The 26,210-nt window shown below is 51.1% G+C and overlaps 1 protein-coding gene across 1 annotated transcript in view; it reads left to right on the plus strand.

Moving 5' to 3' along the window:
- Positions 1-5,011: 5,011 nt before the first annotated feature.
- Positions 5,012-26,210, plus strand: part of TENM4 (teneurin transmembrane protein 4) — a 441,581-nt gene continuing 420,382 nt past the window's right edge. Inside the window, exons 1-2 of the mRNA XM_052662001.1 lie at positions 5,012-5,297; positions 9,114-9,383. Of these exons, the coding sequence (XP_052517961.1) occupies positions 5,075-5,297; positions 9,114-9,383 (493 nt within the window). The 5' untranslated portion in view covers positions 5,012-5,074. The remainder of the gene's footprint in view (positions 5,298-9,113; positions 9,384-26,210) is intronic.

Genomic DNA, 26,210 nt, shown 5'->3' on the forward strand with positions numbered 1-26,210 from the left:
ATTTCATGAACACTCAGGAGGCCAGGCCTGCCTTCAACCTACTGCAGTCAAGAGGAGATGCCGACGTGAACACAGACCATCTAGTTAGCTGGATGCTCTGTGGTGCAGCAGGCAGGCACAGAGGTGTGAAGGCCACAGAATTAATGTCCAGGAAAGTGGCTCAACGATAGAGAAGGAAGGTGGGCCAGATGGAGAAGAGCTTTCCATTTTGACCAAGAAAATGGAATTCATCCGGAAGGCTCCACAGAGTAGCTAGAGGGACAAAGGCAGGCAGTGGCATGAACTGGCACAGTTCATAAAGGCTGTATCATTCAGGGGTTATATCCATGTGCTGAGCTGAGTTGCCTGGGTCTGAACTGTAGCTCCATCACTCAAGAGCTGTGTAACCTTGGGCAGGATACTTAACCTCATTAATTTCTCATCTGTACTTTGCAGAGAACTCTAGTACCTATAACACTGGATTGAAGTGAGAATTAAAATGTTATCACATATAATTATAGTAAAAGTTATGAAGTAAAACACTCCCTAAGTAATAGCTACTAAATATAACAGTATATTGGATATTAATAATGGCATTATTCATATTATGAACTATTAGTGACCAATTAACATTAAAATTAATTGAGTGCTTATTATCATCACCATTATTATTGTTACTTGAAGTAATGGGTTGGAGGTAAGGAGTCAGAGGGAACCAAGTTGAGGTGGCAGTCCCCATAAATCCTTATCCAAATTAGGCTGAGCCATTGTTGTTCAGTTGCTCAGTCATGTCTGACTCTTTGCAACCCCATGGACTTCAGCACACCAGGCTTCCCTGTCCTTCACCAACTCCCGGAGCTTACTCAAACTCTTGTCCATTGAGTCAGTGATGCCATCCAACCATCTCACCCTCTGTCATCCCCTTCTCCTCCTGTCTTCAGTCTTTCCAAGCATAAGGGTCTTTCCCAGTGAGTCAACTCTTTGCATCAGGTGGTTAAAGTATTGGAGCTTCAGCTTCAGCATCAGTTCTTCCAATGAATATTCAGGGTTGATTTCCTTTAGGATTGATTGGTTGGATCTCCTTGCAGTCCAAAGAACTCTCAAGAGTCTTCTCCAACACCACATTTCGAAAACATCAATTCTTCAGCACTCAGCCTTCTTTATGGTCCAGCTCTCACATCCATACATGACTACTGGAAAAATCATAGCTCTGACTATACAGACCTTTGTTAGCAAAGTAATGTCTCTGCTTTTTAATACTCTATGCCATAGCTTTTCTTCCAAGGAACAAGTGTCTTTTAATTTCATGGCTGCAGTCACCATCAGCAATGATTCTGAAGCCCAAGAAAATGAAGTCTGTCACTTTTTCCATTGTTTCCCCATCAATTTGCCTTGAAGTGATGGTACCAGATGCCATGATCTTCATTTTCTGAATATTGAGTTTTAAGCCAGCTTTTTCACTCTCCTATTCGCTCACTTTCATCAAGAGGCTCTGTAGTACCTCATGGCTTTCTGCCATAAGGGTGGTGTCATCTGCATATCCAAGGCTGTTGATGTTCCTCCTGTCAATCTTGATTCCAGCTTGTGCTTCATCCAGCCTGGCATTTTGCATGCTGTACTCTCCATATGAGTGAAATAAGCAGGGTGACAATATACAGCCTTGATGTACTCCTTTCCCAATTTGGAACCAGTCCATTATTACATGTCCGGTTCTAACTGCCGCTTCTTGGCCTGCATGCAGGTTTCTCAGGAGGCAGGTACGGTGATCTAGTATTCCCATTTCTTTCAGAATTTTCCACAATTCATTGTGATCCACACAGTCAAAGGCTTTCATGTAGCCAATGAAACAGAAGTACATGTTTCTCTGGAACTCTCTTGCTTTTTCCTTTGGATGTTGGCAATTTGATATCTGGTTCCTCTGCCTTTTCTAAATCCAGCTTGAACATCTGAAAATTCTCAGTTCACATACTATTGAAGTCTAGCTTGGAGGATTTTGAGCATTACTTTGCTAGCATGTGAAATGAGTGCAATTGTACGGTAGTTTGAACATTCTTTGGCATTGCCTTTCTTTGGGATTGGAATGAAAATTGACCTTTTCCAGTCCTGTGGCCAATGCTGAGTTTTCCAAATTTGCTGGAATATTGAGTGCAGCATTTTCACAGCATCATCTTTTAGAATTTGAAACTGCTCAGCTGGAATTCCATCACCTCCACTGCTTTGAGTGAAAAGCCAGTATTGGGCTATGATTTAAGTTTAGAGAGTTATAATCAGCCATTTTCAAAAAATGAAAGAGAATGAAATAGGAAATATGAGAGTGCATTGCCCCTCATGTTAGTAACTTTTGTATCTTTTTTTTCCATTTCATACAAACACACTCACATACATATATCTGTGTATCAACTCACAAGAGAAGATATTTTTCACACTATGGATTTTAGACAGAAGTATTTTGCAGACCCTGGACTAGAAAGTATCATCCCCTGTCTTCCCTGTGGTCTTGGTCCTCAGGCACGTAGATCATTGCTTGACAGCTTGTGTCAGGAGGCCTAGCATCAAGAGGGCAGAGCTCAGGGCCCTGAGGCCCCAGGAAGATGATTTGATCTCTGTGTACCCTAGATCAAACCCCCTCATCCCAGCACTAATTTCCAGGGCCATGTTGAAAATTGAGCCCCCCAAAATGTCCCTTATTCATTTTAACTAGCTCTAATTATAACCCTAAGGCGCTGTAGTCTGCCTAGTAACGCTGGCTTTGCCACTAGCTCACCATATGCCCCTGGGTAGGAGATGGTAGGGCTCTGGGTCCTTGTGGCCTCATGTATAAAATGAGAGGTGAATATAGTTGTCATATGTACTTCATGGTTATTTTGAGGCACCAGTAAAGTCACAAATACTTGCACTCTTGAAGATCATGGAGAACTATGTAGAGGGAAGTCTGCAGCAGACACTCAGGATCCGTGATAAATCCCAAAGGCATCTAGTGGTAACCTCAGATGTTTTCTTGCAGAGAAAGTGCTGCAGTTTTCTGGGTTAGGACATATGACCCCATTTGAGTGGGTCCAGGGGCCCCTTTAATAAGACAGACAAAGGTTGCATTGGAACCTAGCTAAGCTCTGCCCTGGGGGACTTGGGAAGGAAGAGTTCAATCTCAGGCCAAAGGGATACTGATACCTCTTATGTCCATGATCAGAGGCAGAACTTGGGTCAGTTTTTCTCTGGCTAGTGGTTTCCATCAGTGTGTTTAGTTTGGCCTACATATCATAATGGATAACATTTAAAAATCAGACATTTTACATCCAAGTCTAAATTTCCAGCCTGTCTTAAAAAGTCACAAGACCCCCTAAACTCCCATGTCACAGCACTGGCAGGCACTGAGCACCACTGCCCCGCTGGACAGACCTACCACCCTCCTTGTTGGTCACTGAGACTGCTTGATGACAGCTCTTGCTCTCTTGCTTCTCTGTTAGCACCATGACACAACAGCACATTTTGTATGCCCATGTTGCTCTGAAAAGTGGAACGATGAAAGGTCTGAGAAGGTTGTACGTTTCAGAAAAGAGCGCTAATCATACTTTGTGCCGGATATTCTGCTTTCCTCCCGTGCTGACCTCCTGACTCTTGCAAGGGGCTGGCTACATTTGGACCCCAAAGCCAAAGGAAGACATATAGAAAGAGAAAGAGGGTGACATGACAGCTTTTAAAAATGTCAGTCTAGGGCAAAATAGTCAAGGTGCGGAAAAGAGGAGAATGGAAGATGAGGAGCTTCCCATCAGTCAGATACCCTGGCAAACCCCAGATGTAAACAGCAGGTGCTGTGGCACCTCCAATGAGATGGACAAGTCTGGAGGTGAGGGAGTTCTCTGATTGGCATGGTTGCCAGGACCAGCCTACTTGTAAGGACACTTTTGTGTGGTGGGAAGGAGGGGACTCACCTGGGAATAATAAAATAGGAAAACTGGGGCTTTAGAGTCAAACAGACCTGGTTTCAGATCTTGGCTCTGATACTTACACCCAAGTCATCTTCAAAGAGGTCTGACATCGCAGTTTTCTCATCTGTCAGATGGAGACTGGTTGGCAGGTTTATTAAATATGTATGAGAAGCACCAGGCTTCACCTTCCTTGCTTACTAAGTCACTTCAGTCGTGTCCGACTCTGTGCGACCCCATAGATGGCAGCCCACCAGGCTCCCCGTCCCTGGGATTCTCCAGGCAAGAACGCTGGAGTGGGTTGCCATTTCCTTCTCCAATGTGTGAAAATGAACAGTGAAAGTGAAGTCACTCAGTCGTGTCCAACTCTTAGTGACCCCATGCACTGCAGCCCACCAGGCTCCTCCGTCCATGGGATTTTCCAGGCGAGAGCACTGGAGTGGAGTGCCATTGCCTTCTCCGAGGCGCAGTAAGTCAGGAGTGAGCAAGAGTGTTAAGGCCCCTGCTCTCATGGTGCTTACATGTTAGTGCAAGCAGAGAGACAATAAGCAGGTAATTAATTATCTAGTGGTGATAACTGTGGATTGGGTGCTTACACCTTGGCTCATTTCCAGAAAAGTTTGGAGAAAATAAAAACATCTGGGGACATATGACATTTGATAAAATAATATAGGTAAAGTGCTCATTGCAGTGCCTGAATGCAGTCGTTATTTCACATATTCTTAAGGAGCCCCTATTCTGCGTGAGGCCCTGTCCCAGGGCCCCGTACACATGTGATTCCCATCCAGGGGGATTGAAAAACTGGTGCCCTCTGGCCTTCGATGTCAGCTTTCTTGATACCCATCACTGAAGGAGAGGCTCCAGGCATCTTCACAGGTGGAGAGGTCACCGAGCAGGACAAGAAGGGGTTCATCATTACCGACTTTGGGTGCCAGTTCCCCCCTGTGCCGCTTACAGCTGCGTGGCCATGGAGCCCTCAGTCTGCAGAGCCTGAGGACCCTCATCCACAGCGCTGCAGGGTGAAGCGAGGTCCAGGATGGACCCCGGGCTCGCCTCTCCCTCCTGGGTCCGCAGCTCACGCCCTTTCTTCGGTTTCTCGGGCTCCAGACCACTCGGCCCTGAGCGAGGCGAGGACCCTGTTCGTGGATGTGGAGGAGCGCGGGCCGGAGGCCATGGACGTGAAGGAGAGGAAGCCATACCGCTCGCTGACCCGGCGCCGCGACGCCGAGCGCCGCTACACCAGCTCGTCGGCCGACAGCGAAGAGGGAAAGGCCCCGCAGAAGTCCTACAGCTCCAGCGAGACCCTCAAGGCCTACGACCAGGACGCGCGCCTCGCCTACGGCAGCCGCGTCAAGGACCTGGTACCACAGGAGGCCGAGGAGTTCCGCCGCGCAGGTGAGGGCCGCCGGCTAGGGGTTTAGGAGGCACCTGCCCACGGGTGTGCCCAGGGGGAGGCGGGGAGGGCCATGTGGCCCGGCTGGGCTCGCGCATGCGCACAGGTGTGCCCTGGGACGGCGGCGCAGGTGGTTTACACTGGGGCTGCGCGTGAGCTGACACGCGAGCCCAGTGGGGTAGAGCGCTCCCCGTCAACGCCAGCTCTCCGCGATTTTGGCCGCCTGGCTCTGGTCAGAGCCTCGGCTGTAGCCCGCTCTCGGTTCATTCATTTGCCTGCTCACCCCTCTTGTGGGCGTAATGAGACGGTTAGGTGCTGGCTCCGTGTCAGCCCCTGCCTGGGGTTGAGTTCTGAGCAGTTTCCGGCTCTCCTCCAAGCCTCTCCGGTGAGAGGCCGTGAGCACTCTTTACTGCCCGGATTTGTCTCGAGGATTCATGAAAGGACGCGTTTACGAGGTAAGTGTGATAGCACCAAATGCTGAGTAAGTCCTAGTGATTGGTTTTGTTGTTTGTTCTATATGTATTCATTTGGCGAACATATCTTCGCAGCTTCTCTGCATTAAGCACTGTCCTGACCTTGAGGCTATGAGTAGCTCAGTGGGCTTCCCTCAAAGTTCAGTTGGTAAAGAATTCACCTGCAGTGCAGCAGACCTGGCTTCGATCCCTGGGTTGGGAAGGTCCCCTGGAGAAGGGAAAGGCTACCCACTCCAGTATTCTGGCCTGGAGAATTCCATGGACTGTATAGTCCATGGGGTCGCAAAGAGTCAGACAGGACTAAGCGACTTTCACTGACCTTGAGAGGAAGATGCTGGTGATCTGAGACCTAAGAATTTAGTAATCTGGGGGGATATCTTGGTGCCTGACTCCCTCTCCTTCAATTCCTACACACCACAGTCATGAAAGCCTAGCCATCCAACTCCAGAATAACTTTCAAATCCATCCCTCTTCTCTGTCCCATCAGCCACTGTCATCTCTCTCGGGGGTTGACCGCAGCCCCTCTTCACTCAGTGCTGCCGCCTTTGGGCCATGCTCAGCCCTGCAGCTAGAGCGAAGTAGACCTGACTCCCCATTGTCCTTACCTACTGTGAGTTCCTCAACACCAGAGGGCTTTCCCCAGGTCTTTGTCTTTCTGGGCTGTTTTATCCCCTGCCTTTCCACACCCCACCACCCACATCCAGCCCTGCAGGGCTGCTCATTATTCCCACCCCAGCTGTGATATAAGTGGCCTACCCTGGTGCCTCAGTGATTCCTGTTTTTCTGCCTGCAGAGCCTCTTCAATGCCAGGTAGGCCCCTACAAGTCCCTGACAGTTCACACGGCCCTCCCTGATTCTGCCCTGCCCACTCCCCTTCCATGGACAAGGTTAGCAGGGGGCTGTGCCATGTAATTTATATGCCTTCTGATGTTGTTAGTTAACCTTTACAACAACCTCAATGATTCATTTGCCCAAGATCACAGAGACAAGAGGAGGTGAACACACCCACACACCCCCACACCCACACACACCCCCACACACACCCATAGAGCCTGACAGCCTAGCTGGCCTCTCCCCCAGGCTTCCATCCACGTGGAAAGCTGACCTGTTAGCAAGACTGTTGCTTTAAAGGCAAAGGGTCTTCAGCTCTTTCCCATTTGTGGTTAACAGCTCAGACTCTGACATCAGACAGACCTGGTTTGAGTTGTGACTCTGCCATTGTTATTATCCTAAGTGTCTTCACCTGGATGGTGCGGTCACAGCGATGCTTCCTAATTATAGAGTGGTGGGGAGAGCGAGGAGGACGGTAGATGGAGCGCGTGACACTTGCATAAAGCAGATGCTTCAGAAACGCTGCCTGCTTCTGGTTGCCATCTCTGGGTCTCAGTGAGGGGACGCGACCAGTGGTGCCAGAGCTCTCCTCCAACTCTGTGCTGCTATGCTTGGTGGAGCTCAGTGAGCCCTGCCGGGACCAGAAGAAGCCGCTCTCATCTTCATAAATAACACACAGAAAGCATTCTCAACTCATAGGCAGGCATGGGCACTGCAGCCTGCAAAGTTCTCTTCCTCCCTTTGCCTCCCTGTGAAAGTCACTCACTCGTGTCCGACTCTCTGTGACCACGTGGACTATATACTTCATGGAATTCTCCAGGCCAGAATGCTGGAATAGGTAGCCTTTCCCTTCTCTAGGGCATCTTCCCATCCCAGGGATTGAAACCAGGTCTCCCGCATTGCAGGCGGATTAGCCTCAAAAATCCTACGATGTTAGCTAAGTTCTCTCCTCCCACCTTTATCCACCCCCCAGAATGCTTGCTACCAAAGTGTGTCTGTCTGATTATTTAACTAACTTTCTCTGAGCTACACTGTGCCAGACTGGACACAGAACTGACCAAGACCCTGGGCAGTGGTGGGGGGAAGGCACAGGGACTCTTGGTAAGAGTGATGCCCATGACTGGGAGAGGAGGCCATCTCTGCTGGCTCCCCTCCTGCCTCGAAGGCAGTTCCTTCTCCCTTCCTTTGCCAGTTTGACCTCCTCAGGACTGCTCCTGGGTGTCTTGCCCTTCAAAGCACATACAACGTCCCCTTGTCTCTTCTTACTCCACATTTACTCTGATCCACAAACCTCTCCTCTGAACTCCCACCCTCTGTGCCCCCAGAACTCTTTCCCTGAATCCTCCCATACTTAGGGCTTTAACCCTTCATATGGTCTGGGTTGTATCTCCCCTACTGACTGTGAGCTCTGTGAAGTCAGGAACCACGCCTTGCTCATTGCTATACATCAGGAAAGACCCAGGGCCGGCTTGGTTGGGTGAAAAGTGGTGCTCCCTGATTGCAAGTCCATTTCCCACATCAGTGGTTTAACTGAAGTATGGTTCTCAGTGCCTGCATCCACCTGTCCTTCCCCATCTCCCAAAACACTCATGAGAATGTTAGAAATCAGGAAGAAGCCGTGCCTGATGGACACTGCAGAATGTGGAGGCTGTTTCCCATGGAAGCTAGTATCCCGTTTGTCCCACAGACACTGATCCCTGAATGAGCTGCCCTCATCCATGTCTTCCTGGCCTCTGTCTTGGGCACCTCCAGGCTTTCCCGGGGCTCAAGAGATCTGCCAGCAGCCCCGAGCTTTGGCTGTGTGCTTGGCTCCCTGGGTTGCCCCAGAGCCTGCTCACTCCTGTTGCAGCCCACTGGCCTGACAAAGCAGAGGGCAGAGGCTCCTTCCTTGTGCAAAGCCCACTTTTCTCAGCCTGTCACCATCTTCACTTTCTGGCTTCAGGCCTTCCTGAACTGGCCAGAAAGGAGCTTCGGGTCCTGGGGAGCCATTGGCATCTCATGGGCTAGGCTTCTGCTTTATTCAGGAGCCCTCCTTGCTGGCAGGCCCTCCCCAGCCTGGACGAGGAGAGCAGAAGCCCTCTATCAGCTGAGCAGACGTGTATTGAGCCCCATAGGTTGGGTCCCAGGTTGTGCCCTAGGCCCAGGGATTTAGGGATGAATGGGGTACAGTCCTCGGCCCAGTGAAGCCATCTCCAGCAGAGGGTCCAGGCCCTTAAGCAGCTCTGCTCTGCAAAATGCCCAGACCTGAGGACTCTCAGAGGGGGCCCGAAAAAGAAGCAGTGACTTCTGCACAGAGTGTAGGATGAGGGGAGACTTCAAGGAGGGGCTGTTTGAGCTGGGCCTTCCATTAAGGTGTGGAGGGTTTGGGCTGGTGGGGAGGACGTGGAGGAGAGGCCTGTGCATCGACCACCGCTGTGAGTCAGAGGACAAGGGTGAGTCCTGGAGCAGGGGTCAGGCCTCTGGGGGGTGACCCCTGCCATTACCCTAACCCAGCTCCCTTGCTTTCCCTCCTAGGCACCAACTTCACCCTGCGCGAGCTGGGGCTGGGGGAGGTGACACCCCCGCACGGGACGCTGTACCGCGCGGACATCGGCCTGCCCCACTGCGGCTACTCCTTGGGCGCCGGCTCTGACGCCGAGCTGGAGGCGGACACCGCGCTGTCCCCCGAGCACCCCGTGCGGCTGTGGGGCCGCAGCACGCGGTCGGGACGCAGCTCCTGCCTGTCCAGCCGGGCCAACTCCAACCTCACGCTCACCGACACGGAGCACGAGAACACGGAGCCTGGTGAGTGGCCCGGCCAGCCCGCGCCGTGAGCCAGGGCTTCCAGGCCCCGGGGTTTAATCACAGTGCTGATTTTCCGCTCCATTACCTGGGGGCACTGGTGAAGGCGGTGGAAAATTGCCTTGCTCTCAGTGGTCAGAAGGCAGAACCTCTCGCACAGTCACATGAAATACCCCCACCCACGGGTGACAGGCCAGAGACGGGTCGCAGCTCTTTTCTTCCAGATGAGGGGGTGCCTAAGGGACAGGATTATGGCTTACAGGCTGCCTGTGGGTGGAGCGGAGGGGCCAGAGGGCAGCGTAACCCACCCCCTACCGCCCGCCTTCTGTGGCCTCAGCCGTGACCCCCGCCCAGAACTCTGCTCACAAGCCTGCAGCCACCCTGGGCACTCGCCGTGGGCGCTGCCGCACCCCAGGGTCTTCTGCTGATGGGAGGGTGGCTTTTGCACAAGAGCTGTCGTGTTGGAGTCGCTTAAAACTCCCGTCTCTCCCCCAGCTTTCCCACGATCTCATCTGCAGATCTTAGGAGGTGCTGGCTCTGGATTCTAGTCCACCCTCATCTCCGCAGCCCTGTTCCAAGGCCAGAGAGCTGCTGAGGGAGGAGATGACAGCTTGTTCGCGCGCCTCCTTGGTGCGGGGGAAGGAAAGGGAGCCAGGTTTCAGGCTGTTCTGCCTCTCTCTGGAGCCTTGTTCGGCAGATCTCGGAGGGATTCCGAGTTGAACGCAGGCCTGGAGCGGGCCACCAAAGCGAGCTCTCTTTCCGCGATGCCTCGTGCTCTTGGGTCTCTGGGCAAAAGAGGTCCCCACGGAGGAGGAGGCTCCTGCTGGACTTCTTTTTTTTTTTCCTCAGAAGTCCAGGGAGGGGTTCTGCTGGCCCCTGCCACACCAAACGTGGGAGGGGTGACGTGGGGAGGGCAAGCTGAGTGAGAACAGGAAGAGCCAAGCTGCAAACCAGCGCCCCCTACTGGTTTCCAGCTCTAAACGCAGCATCCTGTGTGATTCCTGCCCAGGATTTGGGGGGAATTGGGGAGCCAGGGTGGGGAGAGGGTGGACACCGGGTCAGCGGTGAAGGCTTAGGTGGGTTCGCCTCTAACCAGGATGCTCCAGTGAGTTATAGGCACAACACAGTCCCAGGTGTGGGATCGTGCAGGAGTCTAGGTAAGGATACTGTCCAGTGGAGAGATGTGATCTCCAAAAAGAGTCAAGAGCAGCAGGGTTGCAAATCCTTGTTCTACCCCTGCTGCTGGAGAACTCGGGCTGTTTCCTCGGGACCCTGTGCACTGGGTTTAACAAATGGGGGCAGCAACAGGTGATGGGCCCCAACTTGGTAGTTTCACCCTCCCTTGACACTCCACCAGCCCTCTCTGCGCTGGGGAGCCATCCACACCCTTATCCTCTTTCCCACCAAGGCCCAAGCCCAGCCAGAAACCCTCCTCTCTCTTCCTGACTACACACTGAATTTGATGTGTGAGGCTGGTACAGAGAAAGTGGTGTCCGAACCAGGAGGCAGGCAGCTTCAGGTCCATCACTGACCTGGAGTGTAGCATTGGATAAGTTAGATCCTTTCTCACTGTGGATGAGGACCTCAGTTTCCTCATCTGTAAAATAAGCAGTTTTAATGAAATCAGCATTCCTGGTGTTCTGAGAATGTTAATATTTCTTAGTTTGAAGGTGGGGGTGGGTAAAAGGGAGTGCTCTGTGGTCAAGTAGTGTAGGAAACATTAAGTTCATGGAATTTGAACCAGTTTCCTTACTGCAGGACTTCTCAGAACCTTTAACATGTTATTAATCATGCTGATGGATATATTAGCAAGCAGCATCCCCCAAATTGACCTTAGAATAAAGAACCCTTTATTCTCAAAAGATCCAATAAAAGCAGTGTTCCAATGAACACTTGGGGGGAATAAATGAGCCAAATCGCTTGCAGACCCTTTTAGATGTAGGATTCTGTGATTGAAGTCCTCACATTGGAGGTGAAGGTGTATAAGAGGAAAATTATAAACATAATAGTTAATACCTGCTGCTGATTATTAGACCCCTGAGCACAATGCCAAGTGCTTAGCTGTCTGGTCTCATTTACTCATGCTACAGCTTGTTGGAGGAGTGGGCAGCCTGTGGACAAGGTCCACATGGAGGAGGGTCTTGCTAGGGTCTGGCAGCTAAGACTTAGGGAGGGTGGCAGAGACCAGGACAGCCTCTCTGCCCAGGGTAGGTTTTATCATCCCCACTGCACAGAATAAGAAGCACATAGCCCAGAAAGGTTTAAGAAACCTGTGTAGGTCTCCTGGCTAGCACGACTTGAATTCGGGCCTGTGTGACTCTTGAAATCTTTACCCTTGTAGCCCTAGTCATAGTGAATTTCCTCTGCAGCAAAGTACTTGGGCTGCTTGTTCATTGGAAGGTTCTCGCCATGGTGACAAATGATCATTTTTCCATAAAGTCATGACAGAATGAATTGCACACCACCCACATTATTGTGTATTCCCTGAGAGCTGAATTGCAGCTGAATTAAGCCTCTGTTGGGTGATAATGACATAATCAACGAGCCTGGAGAGCCTCGGCCTTTGATAGTGGGGACAGGGGGATGGCTTCTTGCTTCCCTGGCCATACCACACTCGCCTCCCGAACATCCATCCCCATGCTGGGCTGCAGCACTCTAACGCTATGCTCAGGGAAGGTGGGCAGGCAGATCCAACACCTCCTCCCTTCCAGGCCTGGACTTCCAAACCCACACATCCCTCGAGTGCCCCTGCCCCTGTCCTCTTGCTCCAGGTTGGAAAATTACATTAGTGTCTTTGTTATCTGAAGATCTGAATGACACTGTCGGCCAGGTTGACCTAATTGACGTGAGTGCATGCTCAGTCCATCAGTCATGTCTGACTCTTTGAGATCCCCATGGACTATAGCTTACCAGGCTCCTCTGTCCGTGGGATTAACCAGGCAAAGATACTGGAGTGGGTTCCGTTTTCTCCTCCAGGGGATCTTCCTGACCCAGGGATCGAACCCACATCTTGTGTGTCTCTAGCATCGGCAGGCTCTGTTGTACTGGAGTTTAAATAATGACAGTGGCTCATGCTGAATGTGAATGAGCCATAGGAGTGACTCCCCTTTATCCCCCGAAGAGGTTGATGACATTCTCGTCAACCTCAATTACAGCCAAGGACTGGGGTTCAGAGGGGAACGGCGAGCTGCAGGTGTGTGTCTAGCGGAGCTGGAGCCCCCAGGCTCTTCGCAGGAGTCTCTGTTCTTTCGAGGCTGCGCTCCTCTTGTTCTTGGCCCTCCTGCTCTCACTTCTTTCCCCACTGCTCTCCTCTCCTCTCTCTCTCATCCTCCTGGTCCCAGTTTTCTCCTTTATCTGCGATGAGAAGTCTGATCTTAGCATCAGAACAGAGCTTGACTCCACTGGACGTGTTGGCCGACGCATCTCAGTGTGGCCAGTTTTCAGGGGCAGAAGGAGGCCAGACTGAGGGCCTACCATGTGCCGAGACACTGCACGTGGGCCATTGCCTTCAACCCTCATGAAACAGCATGGCATTCCCATTTCCCAGATGGGAAAACTGAAGTTCCCAGGAGGTCTACTGACTTGGCTGGAGATTGTTCAGCCGGTAATTCAGCAGGTGGGCCAAGCCTGGGTTTGAACTCAGGTCTCTCTGCCGCTATAGGCTGAACCTTCTGCCCACCTCTACTTGAATCAGCAACTGAGGACATCAAAGCATGACCCCTAGCAACGTCCAGCCACGGGAACATTGACTGCCTCCACACCCAGCCTTGCATTAGTCAATAGTAATTGTCAACAGTATTGATAGTGGTGGAGGCTTTTGCTGAGGCCATGGTGAAGCTGCAGGCAGCTGCCATCAATAATAACTTTTATGGGGTCCATTAAAGCCAATTTCTGCCCCTGAAGGTTAATGTCAGCAGCTTTTATGTCACTGCTTAATATCCAAAATAAATACAGAATTGACTGGGTAATGTAAACACAAATCTCTCCCCTCAGGGCTGTCAGGTGGAACCAGCCCTCAGGCCTCCCCCCTGCTGAGCTGGGCCACAGCAACGAGGAGCTGGCATCATGCCAGGGCACACAGTTGGCATTCCATAAATGTTTTTTTAGAAAGCAGAGGTTGCATTTGCGCTCCAACCACAGGGTCGGGTGGATGCAGTGCCTCTTTAGCAGTTTCATCCTGTGATTTGTTCTGTAGCTGGGCTGAGCTCCTTCCGTGGACCAGGCATCGTTCTAGAATCGAGAATCTTGGTAAATAGCCAAGAGGGGAGATAGAGCTGTGACAGCTTTTCCGCTCTGTCTGTCGCGGGCAGGGTGGAAAAGATGCAGTCCCGGCATCTAGTGAGGAGCCCTGGTCCCAGGTCTGAAACCTTGAGCACGTCACCTCGCCTCCCTACCCAACAGTTCCCGCATTTCTAAAACTGTGTGCCAGTGGCCACGTGGGGCCAGAAGAAGGGAAACGGGGAGTTAGGGTTTAGCAGGTACCGAGTTTCAGTTTGGGATGGTGGGATAGTTCTGGTTACACAGCAAAATGAGTGCACTCAATGCCGCCGTTACCGTATGCTTAAAAGTGGTTGAAAGAGTTACCTGTGTTTTACCACAGTAATAAAAAGTACAAAAACAGCATGCCATCTTTCTTCCTTGAAGTGTTGCTGTGAACCTGCACCACAGCTTTGGCAAAGCAGCTGGTCTGTGCTGGTCCTTCATGTCTGCTCGCTATTAATGTTCATTGTTGAAAGAGCTGTGGGATGACTGCGGAAGGAGCCGTTCACTCTGCCCTGCGGGTCCAAAGTCTCTTTCCTCCATCCCACCCACACAATGCACCTGGGCTTGCAGGCCAGCCGAGCAGGATTGCGCTGAAGGTGAGGGTTCTGAGCGAGATGCTCCCAGTGGAGGCAATTGCTCGAGCAGGGCTTGGAGGCATAAAGAGGCGTGGTGGGCCTGGGACATAGTAAGAATTTACTCCCAGCTCTAATCCCAGAGGCAAAGTGATAAATACACATGGAAAAGAAACAATGAAACAGAGTCACAGTTACCCCCCAAATTATCAAGCAGCCTGGGTGTCAAAAGGGAAATTACTGGTTAACCCAATTAGGTGGCCAAATTGCTTATTGGGAGTCAGTAGATTAGGTGAGCATCTTCAGGCTCGATGAGAAAGCTCATTACCAGTTTAACTCCATTTATCCTCTGCCCTCCCTGGCCCGGTGCTCATGAGACTTCGTTTTTAAAATCTTGTAAGAATAGCTATCACTAATTCCCTAGAGTACTGCAGCTACCCAGCCATGATACACAAGGCTTCCTTTTCTAGGACAGGAAACTGGGTTCCTTCACTGGGGTAGAGATTACATCCCTATATTTGACTACCCTTCTGCCCACGAGCAGCCTGCACTCCACCCTAGAAAATAGAGGTGCCCAGGAACGAGGGTCACTTACTGGACAGTTACCCACATAACAAGGACTGCAAGCCCCCAAGTTCCAAACAGGATTGAGAAGGGCCTGCAAGAATCAAAGCATCTGGGAATCTGGGAGCTAGAAGGGACACGGAGACACCTAGTCCTTTGAGTCTTAACTTTTTTTCCCCATTTCCTAGCCAAGAAAGCTAAGACTCAGAGAGGTTAGGTGACCTGCTGAAGGTTGCACAGCTGCTGCTGCTGAGGCTAAGTAAGTTACTTCAGTCGTGTCCGACTCTGTGCGACCCCATAGACGGCAGCCCACCAGGCTCCCCCATCCCTGGGATCCTCCAGGCAAGAACACTGGAGTGGGTTGCCCTTTCCTTCTCCAATGCATGAAACTGAAGAGTGAAAGTGAAGTCACTCAGTCGTGTCTGACTCTTCGCGACCCCATGGACTGCAGCCTACCAGGCTCCTCCATCCATAGGATTTTCCAGGCAAGAGTACTGGAGTGGGGTGCCATCGCCTTCTCCGGTTGCACAGCTAGTAAACGGCAAAACCAGGGTTTGAGTCCACACCTGTCTCACACCACTGCCCATTGTCTTTCCTGACCACCACCCTCTCCTACTTGTTCTGTTTTATAGAAACAGAATACCCAGGCCTCCCACATTGAGGTGGATTCTTGACCATCTGAGCCACCAGGGAAGCCCATGTTTCCATTAGCTCAATGCTGTTAATAATAATATACATAATCTGGGAGATGAATCTAGCTGTATCCAGAACATAAACGTCCTTCTTTGTCAGTGTTAGTAACTGCCAAAAATTAAATTGAATCCCTAACCTGTTAGAGCTAATCAGGGCCTAGAGATCATCATACTGGGGTGGGGCGGGGGGGCGCCGGGATGCTGCGGGGCAGGGGAGGAAGCTGGCAATGAGGCTGTTTGGAGGAAAGGCATCCGGGCAGAGGACAGGGCAGGTACCAGGGTCCGGAGGCAAGGAGGCCAGTGCGGCCAGGGCGCAGAGGAGGTCAGACAGGGGAGGTGAGGCAGGGCGCGTGCAGGTCGCTGCGTGGGGAGTCACAGGAGCCTCCGAGCGGAGTGGCAGGGTCATTCTGGAAAAAGTGTGGAGCGTCGGAGCAGGAGGCTACTGCAGGAGTCCAGGAGAGAGGATGGGAGCTTGGGTCGGGGCATGGAGGCTGTGGGGAGGGGTTGTGAGCCTGGTCAGGGGCCCCCGCTGCCCTGTCCTGGTCCGCTGCAGAGCCTCGTAAGCAGAGAGGAAGACTGCCATTTTCTTAAGTCTGGTGGCGGAAATGGGGTCCCGGTACTCTCGGTGTGCAGAGGGCTCACACCTGGTCCTCCTGGCCTCACAGCTCCTTCATCCTGGCTGCAGGGTCCCTGAGCACTGGCCGGCCCCACGCCGCTCCCCACTTCCTCCCAGCCTCGGTCACCGAGCTCACCCCTTGTCCCAGCCTCACCCTGTACTCCCTGCATCCTGACTGCCCGACTCCTGCTCCCAGCCTCGCCGTGCCGCCCACGAGAGGCTCTTTGCCTCATCTTTTTTTTGTATCATCTTGGCTTCAGTGTGTCCCTGATTCCAGCCCTTCCTTCTGCTCAGCTGCCTCAAACTGCCTTGGTCAAGTCAGCCTGGGGCCGCCTCGCCACAGCACCACCTCTGATGGATTTTCTGTGATCTCGGAGCTGGTATCCGACAGACACTAATGTGGCTGTTCTTGTGAGTTCCTTGGGAGAGGACTTGAAATACACCCCAAATTCATTCCCCTCGGTGTACACTGCAGCGCTCCCTGGTGGGCAGTATGTGCTAATACACGTGCACCCTGCTTCTGAACTGGCAGGCGGGGAAAAGAGACAAAGCTACTGTAAATTAAGATAGATTGCATTCTTGAAACTAGGTTAAGGCTCACTGTGTTTGCAGAGAGGTACAGTAAGCCAGAGTTTTGCTTTTGATTTGAGCCAACGTGACTTTCAATTCCTGTGGAAGCAAAGATGTGCACAGTGACAAAGTTCCTACCAAAAGACATTTATTTGCAAAGCACTATTTCCTATTGTAAGCTCAGCTTTGTCCAAGGAGAGTGGCTCTTGGTCTGTTTCAGCTTCATATAACCCTGGATGATTTCAGGGAGGAAAGGGAGTAACCAATGCTGGGAAAAGAGCTTTCTGCCCACAGGAGCCTAATTCACTCTGGGTTGTGTGGAATCCAGGGATGAATCTAGTTTCAGTTTTAGACTCTTGTCACCGGGCCCAGGGTGACCTTGAGCAACTTACTTCTCCTCTCTGGGCGTCAGTTTCTTCACCAGCCCAAGGGAGTCTTTGGACTCTCAGGCAGTAAGATAACTGGGAAGGAGAATGGGCTTTGGAGTCGGTCTCAGGATCCCAGTTCAGCCACTCAGGAACTGGATGATGTTGTGCAAGTGACTGAATCTTACTGAGCCTCAGTTGCTTCACCTGTAACGTGGGCATGAATACCTCCCAACGTTGTAATGTGCACAAAAGATGTGTGCACATGAAAGGTGAAGGGCTTCCATTTCCCACCTGTGGACCAAGCCTGACCCTGAAATCAGTGGTGCATCTCAGCACCGTCATTTAAAATCATAATCATAAATGGATGGGAGAGGAGTGGAACAGAGTACATCAAACATAGTGAAGTCAGTATTATTTTGTGAATTTTTATTTTAGTTATACTTTACACACAGCACCTGTACTAGGTCGTCATGTATAATGTATTTCTTACTCTGTAATTCAGTAAAAAAATATAATAATCATAAGTTTAAAAGATGATGCTTGGCACACACCAGGACCTGATGAATGTTAATTCCTTTCCTTCAAACCCCTCAGCTTGAAGATTCCGTGATTCATGATGTCATGTGTGTATGCATGTAAGTCACTTCAGTCGTGTCTGACTCTTTGCGACCCATAGACTGTAGCCCACCAGGCTCTTCTGTCCATGGCATTCTCCAGGCAAGAATACTGGAGTGGGTTGACATGCCCTCCTGCAGGGGATCTTCCGGACCCAGGGATCAAACCCAGGTCTCCTGCATTGCAGGCAGATTCTTTACCTCTAAGTCACCTGGGAAACCCTCATGATGTCATTGTTGTTTAGTTGCTCAACCGTGTCCAGCTCTTTTCAACCCAATGGACTGCAGGATACCAGACTTTCTTTCCTTCACCATTCCCTGGAGCTTGCTCAAACGCATGTCCATTGAGTCGATGATGCCATTCAACCATCACATCCTCTGTCCTTCCCTTCTTCTCCTGCCCTCAATCTTTCCCAGCATTAGAGTCTTTTCTAATGAGTTGGCTCTTCACATCAGATGATGTCATAGTCTTACCTAAAAACTATTGGCATAGTACTTCTAGGGCTCTCCTATGGAGAATAAGCATGTATTGGGGCAGGGCCCCGTGATTCAGTTGAAAGAAGCTGGGCTCTGGGATCAGATGGAGTTGGCCGTCTCGCGCCCTCCTCCCCCAGCTTCCTCTTATGTGAATGGCTGTGGTGGTGACTGATAAGCCCTTGGGTAGCTAGGATCAGCAGGAAAAGCACCCCAAACAGGATGAGCTCACTTAGAAGGATATAGGAGCCTGCTGCTGCTAAGTCGCTTCAGTCGTGTCCAACTCCGTGCTACCCCATAGATGGCAGCCCATCAGGCTCCCCCGTCCCTGGGATTCTCCAGGCAAGAACACTAGAGTGGGTTGCCATTTCCTTCTCCAATGCATGAAAGTGAAAAGTGAAAGTGAAGTCGCTCAGTCGTGTCCGACTCTCAGCGACCCCATGGACTGCAGCCTACCAGGCTCCTCCGTCCATGGGATTTTCCAAGCAAGAGTACTGGAGTGGGGTGCCACTGCCTTCTCCTAGAAGGGTCATAATCTGGGTTCACATAACCTGCTGAATCTCTTCATCAGTGCAAAGGTGACTTCTACTGACTACTTCATTGTGTGGATATACATTAAAATAAGCTTAGAGAGGTTAAGCCCCTAGAATAGTGCCTGGTGCCTCGGTAGTGACATATAAGCATACAGTGTTGTTATTATCATTCCTACAGCATTTTGTGATTTACAGAGCGTTTTCACATTTTGTTTAAAATTTGCAACAGCGTTTGAGGTAGATGTATCTCATCACTGTGTGAAAGCTCTCTGAGATCATACAGCTGGAAAGTGGCAGAGATGAGATTCAACCCCCGGTCTCTCAGACCCTATACCCACGTGCTGCTGTTGACAACCACAGGCACACCTCAGAGATACTGTGGGTTTGGTTCCAGACCACTGCAGTAAGATAATACTGGGATAATGCAACTCACCCATCTTTTTTTCTTTTTTTTTTTGGCTTTCCAGTGCATCTAAAAGTTATGTTTATGCTACACTGTAGCCTATTAGGTGTGTAATAGCATTATGTTGAAAAAAAATGTATATACATACTTTAAATTAAAAAGAAACTTTGTAGCTAACAAATGCTATCATCTGACAGTGCAGGACTGCCACAACCCTGCCACACACAAAAAAATAAATATGTCTGGGAAGGGCAATTAAATGAGGAGTGCCCAAACATATGGCAGCTGGTCAGCCTGTCTTTCTGCCAAAGATAACTCCCCAGTTGCCAAGGTCAAGTGTGAAAAGACTCTAGCAGCCCTGATTTTCCTCAGACCAGTATCTCCCAGTCAGCTCCGTGGGAAGGATCTCAGCCCAGGCTTTCTGTTCTGGAAGAAACTTCCCTTCGGAGGAATATGCAAAACACCAAAGAGGGCTTTTCCTTCCACCACCGTTTAGCAGCCTGGCTTCCTAAATGAGTGTGTGGCTCTTCGCTTTGTAGGCTCTTTACTGCAAACAAATCACTCTCCAGAATGTGCTTCCAAGAAGGAAATAATCGTATGGAACAAACCAGATTCAAAGTGTGTTGTCAACAAAGGGCAATTGTGTGCCGGTCCAGCTGCTGGAAGAATGGCCGAGGAGGGAAAGAGCAGCCCTCATGCATGTGAAGTGGGCTGTGAAAAGGCCGAGGAGGCTCTGCAAACGGGAACCAAATGGCTAAGCATTACAGGCAGATTCTCCACCAAATGAGCCACCGGGGAAGTCCCAAGTCAGAAGTCAGCCTGGGCCAAGCAAGGCTCCTTGAGCATCTCCCTCCCTGTGGCCCCACATGGGAGGAAAAGGAGAGAAGCTGCTTAAGCCTAAAGGATTTACCCTTCCTACCTGCATCCACCGCTTGCGGTCATTTATTACCTCAGCCCTAGAGCTAGTGCTAAAAGATGCATTTTAGTTGGAGAAAATGTCGTGTCATTCCTCCGCCGCGCCCCCCCTCCCCCCCCCCCCCCCCCCCCCCGCCCCACCGCTAGATCTAGCAAGCTCTTCAAGTGTCTGTGTTGGCATTTGGCTGTTCTCCTTCACGCTTAGGAAATGCGTCAGAGCTCACAACGCCATGAATACCTGACATTTCATCAGTTATCACGTGGCTTTCTCCGGTCCAGGGCACCTGACCCCACACCCTGTCTTTGAACCCTGATAGTGGACCTTCGAACTTGGAGCCCGTGTCATAGGGTTTAAGGCTCTGTGAGTCACTGGAAGGACTCACAGGGCTCAGCACAAAGTGAGACTTGTGGCTAAGATTTACTACAAGAAAAGAGTAAACAGCAAACCAGCAAGGGGGAACGATGCACAAGGCGGAATCAGGGGAAACCAGACTCGAGCTTCCAGTGGTCCTCTCCTAGCAGGGTCATTCAGGACATGCTCAGTTCCTTCAGTAGGGAGCTGTGCTGTCCCCCAGGGAAGCTCAAGAGGGACCCCTGGTCACAGATTTTTATCAGGGGCTGGGTCACATAGACACCCTCTGCCTAGCATGGGCCAAAATGCCAGTCTCTCAGAGGGAAGCAGGTATTTAGCATAAACATCATTATTTGTCTGCACAGGCTAGGCACAGTCAGCCACCCTTCTCATTTAGAGATTTTATATCAGGCAAGAATTGTTACAGCCAAGTTCCCAGATGCCGGCCCAGAGCCAGCCCCGCAAGCAGACCTCTCTAAGGAGCTCGGGCTGCTGTGTTGACTCTTCTGCACAAGCCTCTCGTCCTCCCCTTCTGTTTCCTAGTGAGTAACCCTGAGTGCCCACCCAGCATATGTATACATACCTCTCAGGTCAGCTGTGCAGACCTTTCTCTACTCTCTATCTTTCAGGTGGTAACCGTGATTATAAACATTCTGGATAAGAAATGGCTTGATAAATAAAGCTCACTATTGGTGCTGGTGATGAAACCAGAGGGAAAAAAATGATGGATCTTAGGAAAAAGGCAAGCACATTGAATAATCTGACAGCAGGGCAACGCTGCTTGGTCTATAGCTCTGTGGATGGTCTGGGGCGGGGGTAGGGAGGTTGTGAAGCTGAGTGACGGGACAGGTGCTGTGGAGGTGTGTCTCCTTTCAGTAGCACGTGGCAGGCAGTGTGTCAGTGTTGCGCGAACGCTGAGGTGAAGCAGGCATGCTCTCTGGCTGCTGGGGTTTTTGGTGTAGAGAAGAAAGACACACAAGCTAGGCAGTGTCCTGCAGAATGTCACATGAGTGCCATCAGTGACCCGAGGTGGCCAGCAGGCAGAGAACCAGCAGAAGAAACCTGGCCCTGCTGAGGCAGCTGAATAAGGTGATTTGTAAGACCTGTGGCTCTGAGCGCCCATCCAGGGGGGGCTGGGCCAGGACCACAGGAAGAATGTCCATCACGACGGCATCTCATGCCAACCAGTCCTAGAATGCACTGCTCAGGAGTTCCAGTGGCAAAAGGCAGCTTGAAGGCTGTGGGTCCAGTGTGCCTGTGTGATATAGAGAGTAGGTGAGGGGAGAAACCTTTACCTGTGGGCAGGGGTGAAAAAATCCCAGGACCCCTCTGCTAGGGCAGGACAACACCCAGGTCCCTCCTGTGCCTTGCAGCCAGAGACGACCAGGAACTCACCTACAGTTGAACCAAGATGAGTTTGTTGACTCTCTGCCGCAGTGGAGGACACACACCCTGGGGGGTTCACTGGGTGTCTCAGTAAGGGGTGTCTGAAAGGAAGTACAGGATGTGGCCTTGTACTGGGTGATTTGGGGACAGGTGGGTTCAAGGCAGCAGGGAGCTTTGCTGTGGATACTGTCAGAAAGCAGGGGTGAGTCTGTGCCTGAGTATCTTAGTAAGCCGTATGTATACAGAAGCCAGGAAGAATGAAGTGAGGTCACAGTTGCATTTGGAAAAGCAGCAGCGGTTACCTTAGCCGGGATTGGGCAGGCTTGACTCTTTGGGTCATATTGTGGTTTGGACCACTTTTCTATTTTTGTCTAAGTTCAGACATGATCGCAGAGTGGCCTTGCCTTTGTCCAGGCCCAGCTGAACAGTTGCTTGTCTGAAGTTGGCATGTGAAATTGTCTATATTCATCATTAGAACATTACTGCCTAGCTCTGACGGCCAGGCAGTCCTGGCTGTTAGGAACTGTTTCTGTCTTCCTCATCCCAAGACCCACTGTCCCAGGATGCAGCTGGTTCTCAAGGCCCTTCAGTGGGCTGTCCCATGATAAATCTCAGCCCCCAGGGAAAATAGTAATGGAAATTACTTATTTAATAAGAAGTACTATTATATTGGGCCTCCCCAGGTGGCTCCGTGGTAAAGAATCCACCTGCTAATGAAGAAAATGCAGGTTTGACCCTGGGTTGGGAAGATCCCCTGGAGGAGAAAATGGCAACCCACTCCAGTATTCTTGCCTGGAAAATCCCACAGACAAAGGAGTCTGGCGGGCTGTAGTCCATGGGGTTGCAAAAGAGTCAGGCACAACTAAACAACGACTGTATTACCTAATTACTATCAAATAATTACTTACTTGGTAGTATATGCTACTCAATAAATAATAAAAAATTATTTATTGAATATTTATTATAAGCCAGGAAGTAGATGATCCTCTTTAAATATATTTAGTCTTGTTTCACCCTCTTGCTATCTTGGCAGGATTGGTATTTTGGCTTTTGGTAGATAAGGAAATTGGAGAAGGCAATGGCACCCCACTCCAGTACTCTCGCCTGGAAAATCCCATGGATGGAGGAGCCTGGGAGGCTGTAGTCCATGGGGTCGCTAAGAGTCGGACACGACTGAGTGACTGCTCTTTCACTTTTCACTTTCAGGCATTCAAGAAGAAAATGGCAACCCACTCCAGGTTCTTGCCTGGAGAATCTCAGGGACGGGGGAGCCTGGTGGGCTGCCGTCTGTTGGGTCTCACAGAGTCAGACATAACTGAAGTGACTTAGCAGCAGCAGCGGATAAGGAAATATAGGCTCTGATAAGTAAAGTGACTTCCTGAGGACCATCCATCTAAGAAGTGGTGGAGAAAATCCACACACAGATCTGCGCGACTCCGAAACCTGTGTTTTCTCTCTGCCACGGGGTGTCTTTGACATGTAGGGATGTGTGGGCACTGACAGGGATGGTTTGCCAAGCTGCAGCTGAGGCCAGTGTTGGTCCAGAGAGTGTGACTGAGAGTATCTGAGAGTATCTCTGAAACAGGTCCAAAGTGTCCTCACAGACGGGGAGTTTGGGCGACCCCTGAAATGTCCCAGGTCACAGACTCCTAGACCCTGGCAGAGTGTGGTGGTCCCCAGGAGCAGGACTCACAGCATCAGTTCAGGAAACCCATCCTGGCATCCCCAGAGGGGAAAGGGGGGCTCAAGCTATTTTTCATTCCTGAAGAGTTGGCTGATCCATACGAAAAAGAGCTGCCCATTACTGATTAAGTTTGTTTTCCACTGTGACAATGTCTTAATGAAACTTAGCATCTTCAGCTCAAAAACTGGGGGAAAACTTTTAAGTCAGTGATGGCTAACCTTGCTGTCCTCTTCAGAGTTCATCACTGTTTAACAGCTTGGGGACAGGCATGGAAAACCTGTTGACATTGGTCCCTTAGCCAGAAGCATCATTCTTCTTTCAGTGGTCTATTTTGTATTGATCCAAAAACCTTTTCTCAGAACGACGTATCTCTAGGCAAGACCGTGGTTTATTTATCTCTCTCAGTGTAATCGGGACCTGGCATTCGTAACAAGCTGGGCTTCCCCGGTGGTGCTAGTGGTAAAGAACCTGCCTGCCAGTGCAGGAGACCTATGTAAGAGATGCAGGTTCAGTCCCTGGGTTGAGAAGGTTCCCTGGAGGAGGGCATGGCAACCCAGTCCAGTATCCTTGCCTGGAAAATCCCCCGGACTGAGGAGCCTGGTGGGCTTCAGTCCATGGGGTCCCAGGCAGCCTGCAGACCAGAAGGAGCAGGCAGGAGAGTGCCACTAAGGCTTGCTGGAGCCTGTGTTTCCTAGCGTTGCTGCAAAATTTACCGCAAGCTGAGTGCCTCACAGCGATCGGAATGTACCGTCTCACACTTCCAGAAGGCTGAAAGCGTGTGCCCTCTGCGACCTGCAGGGGGATGCTCCCCTGTCTCTTCCTGGTTTCCAGTGGGCTGCTGTCAGCCCCCGGCTTGCCTGGCTTGTGCAGCACACTCCAGTCTCTGCCTTCATCGTCCGTGGCAGCGTCCGCGTGTGTGTCTGTCTTCAGCGGCCGTGTTCACATCAGAGCACCGGTCGTGCTGAGCCAGCGGCCCATCCTACTCCAGTCTGACCTCATCTTAACTAGTTACATCGAATACGGCCCTATTCCACACGAGCCCCACGTTCGGAGGCTGAGGTACTGGTACTGGGGGTCAGGGCACTCTCAGTCTTCTTGAGCTGCTGTAACAGAAACACCATCCACTGGGAGGCTTACACAGCAAGCATTTATTTCTCACCATTCTAGAAGCTGGAAGTCCAAGATCAAAGTGTCTGCAGATTTGGTGTCTAGGGGGACCCACTCCTGCTGCTTCTCACTGTTTTCACATGGCAGAAGGGGTGAGGGGGCTCTTTGGGGGTCCACTTTCAAGACCTGATTACCTCTTGGAGACCTCACCTCCTAATGCCATCACCCTTGGGGGTTAGAATTTTATCATATGAATTGGGGGTAGAGGGGGCAGAAGCATTCGGTCTGTAGCAGACTTCAGCATACCTTTTTTTTTTTTAATTAATTGTTTTTTGGGGAAGGATAATTGCTTTACAGAATTTTGCTGTTTTCTGTCAAATGTCAGCATGAATCAGCCATACCTTTTCAGGGGAAAACACTTCAGTCCATAAGAGATGCCTGTTAGGTTCCAGGCACCATCGGGGGCCCCACCACCCCTCAGCAGCCTGGCTCTTAAGTGAGTCTGCAGCTTCTCAGGGCCCCCAGGAACCATTTTGGTCTGAAGGCTGTGGCAGTTGAGCCTCTCCCCGCTGGACCTCAGAACCCGAGTCCTGCTGCGGTGCCCCCTTCCTCTCCCTGGTGTGCACCACCTCACGGCCAAGGGATCGTCAGATCAGGGCACCGGGTCTTAGGGCTGCTTCTGAGTGAGTGATGGATGAGACCGTGTGGGAGACCCTGTGGCCTTGCCTGTAACGACAAGGGGTGTGAGTACACACACGTGGCTGTGTGCAAGGACTCAACACGCAAGGCCTCCTGCTTTCAGTGTGTGGGGTTTAGGGCCGTGTGTGTATGTGAGGTTCAAGTGTGAGAGATGCGTACCCATGACCGTGTCAGAGTGTGGCTGCAAGACAAGGTCTGTGTTGTTATATTGGCAGAGGGTGGGGGCGGGTGGGACAAACGTGTGACAGTGTGCGGATTGTATGAACAAGGATGTGTGGGTCTGGCTGTCCGCAAGGGTGTGTGTGTGTGTGTCTGCGCCCGAGTGAGGGAACGGGTGGGGGAATTCCACTAACACCTGTTGTATTGTAGACTCAGGCAGCCAGCAGAGGTGAAGTCTTTCTTCCCATGGAAATGGGGAAGAAAGGCTTTTGGGGGGCTTTTATTCACTTTGGAAAAAAAAGAAAAAGCGGCCTCATCCAGTTAGTGGTTGTTAATTAAGAGCAGGTCCCAGGAAAGCTGCCGTGCAGCAGCACCAATAAATCACTCATTAACTACCCATAGCCGCCCGCCTCCATGCCCGCTTCTCTGCAGCTGGAGCCTCGTCTGCAGCTGGGCCAGGGCCCGGCCACTGTAGGCTCATCAGAATTGGGGTGGGGGTGCTTACTGCTCAGTCCCCCCCATTCTAGGAGCATCCCCGGGGTACACTGGAAGACAGGGCTGAGCCTCCGTTCACTGGCTCATGCATGGACTCAAGTACAAGTCTCTACACATCAGGACCTCCCCATCCCACCCCTTCCGGCCTCATCTCCCACTGTTCGGTGTTGATTTGTGTTCCAGCTTAAGGGCGTCATCGTAACAGCCACACACATGCCTGACAGTGGTGTCATTAGGCATCTACCTGGGTCGCTTACAGAAGGGAGCAAGCATGCAGTGGGTACACAGGAAATACGTCCTTGCCAGACCAGCCCCCGGCAACTTTCTCACCAAAGCAATGGTTTAAAGTATTGAATGCAGCTAA

This window comes from Budorcas taxicolor, chromosome 25, assembly GCF_023091745.1.
Source record: "Budorcas taxicolor isolate Tak-1 chromosome 25, Takin1.1, whole genome shotgun sequence".
Taxonomy (NCBI): Eukaryota; Metazoa; Chordata; class Mammalia; order Artiodactyla; family Bovidae; genus Budorcas; species Budorcas taxicolor.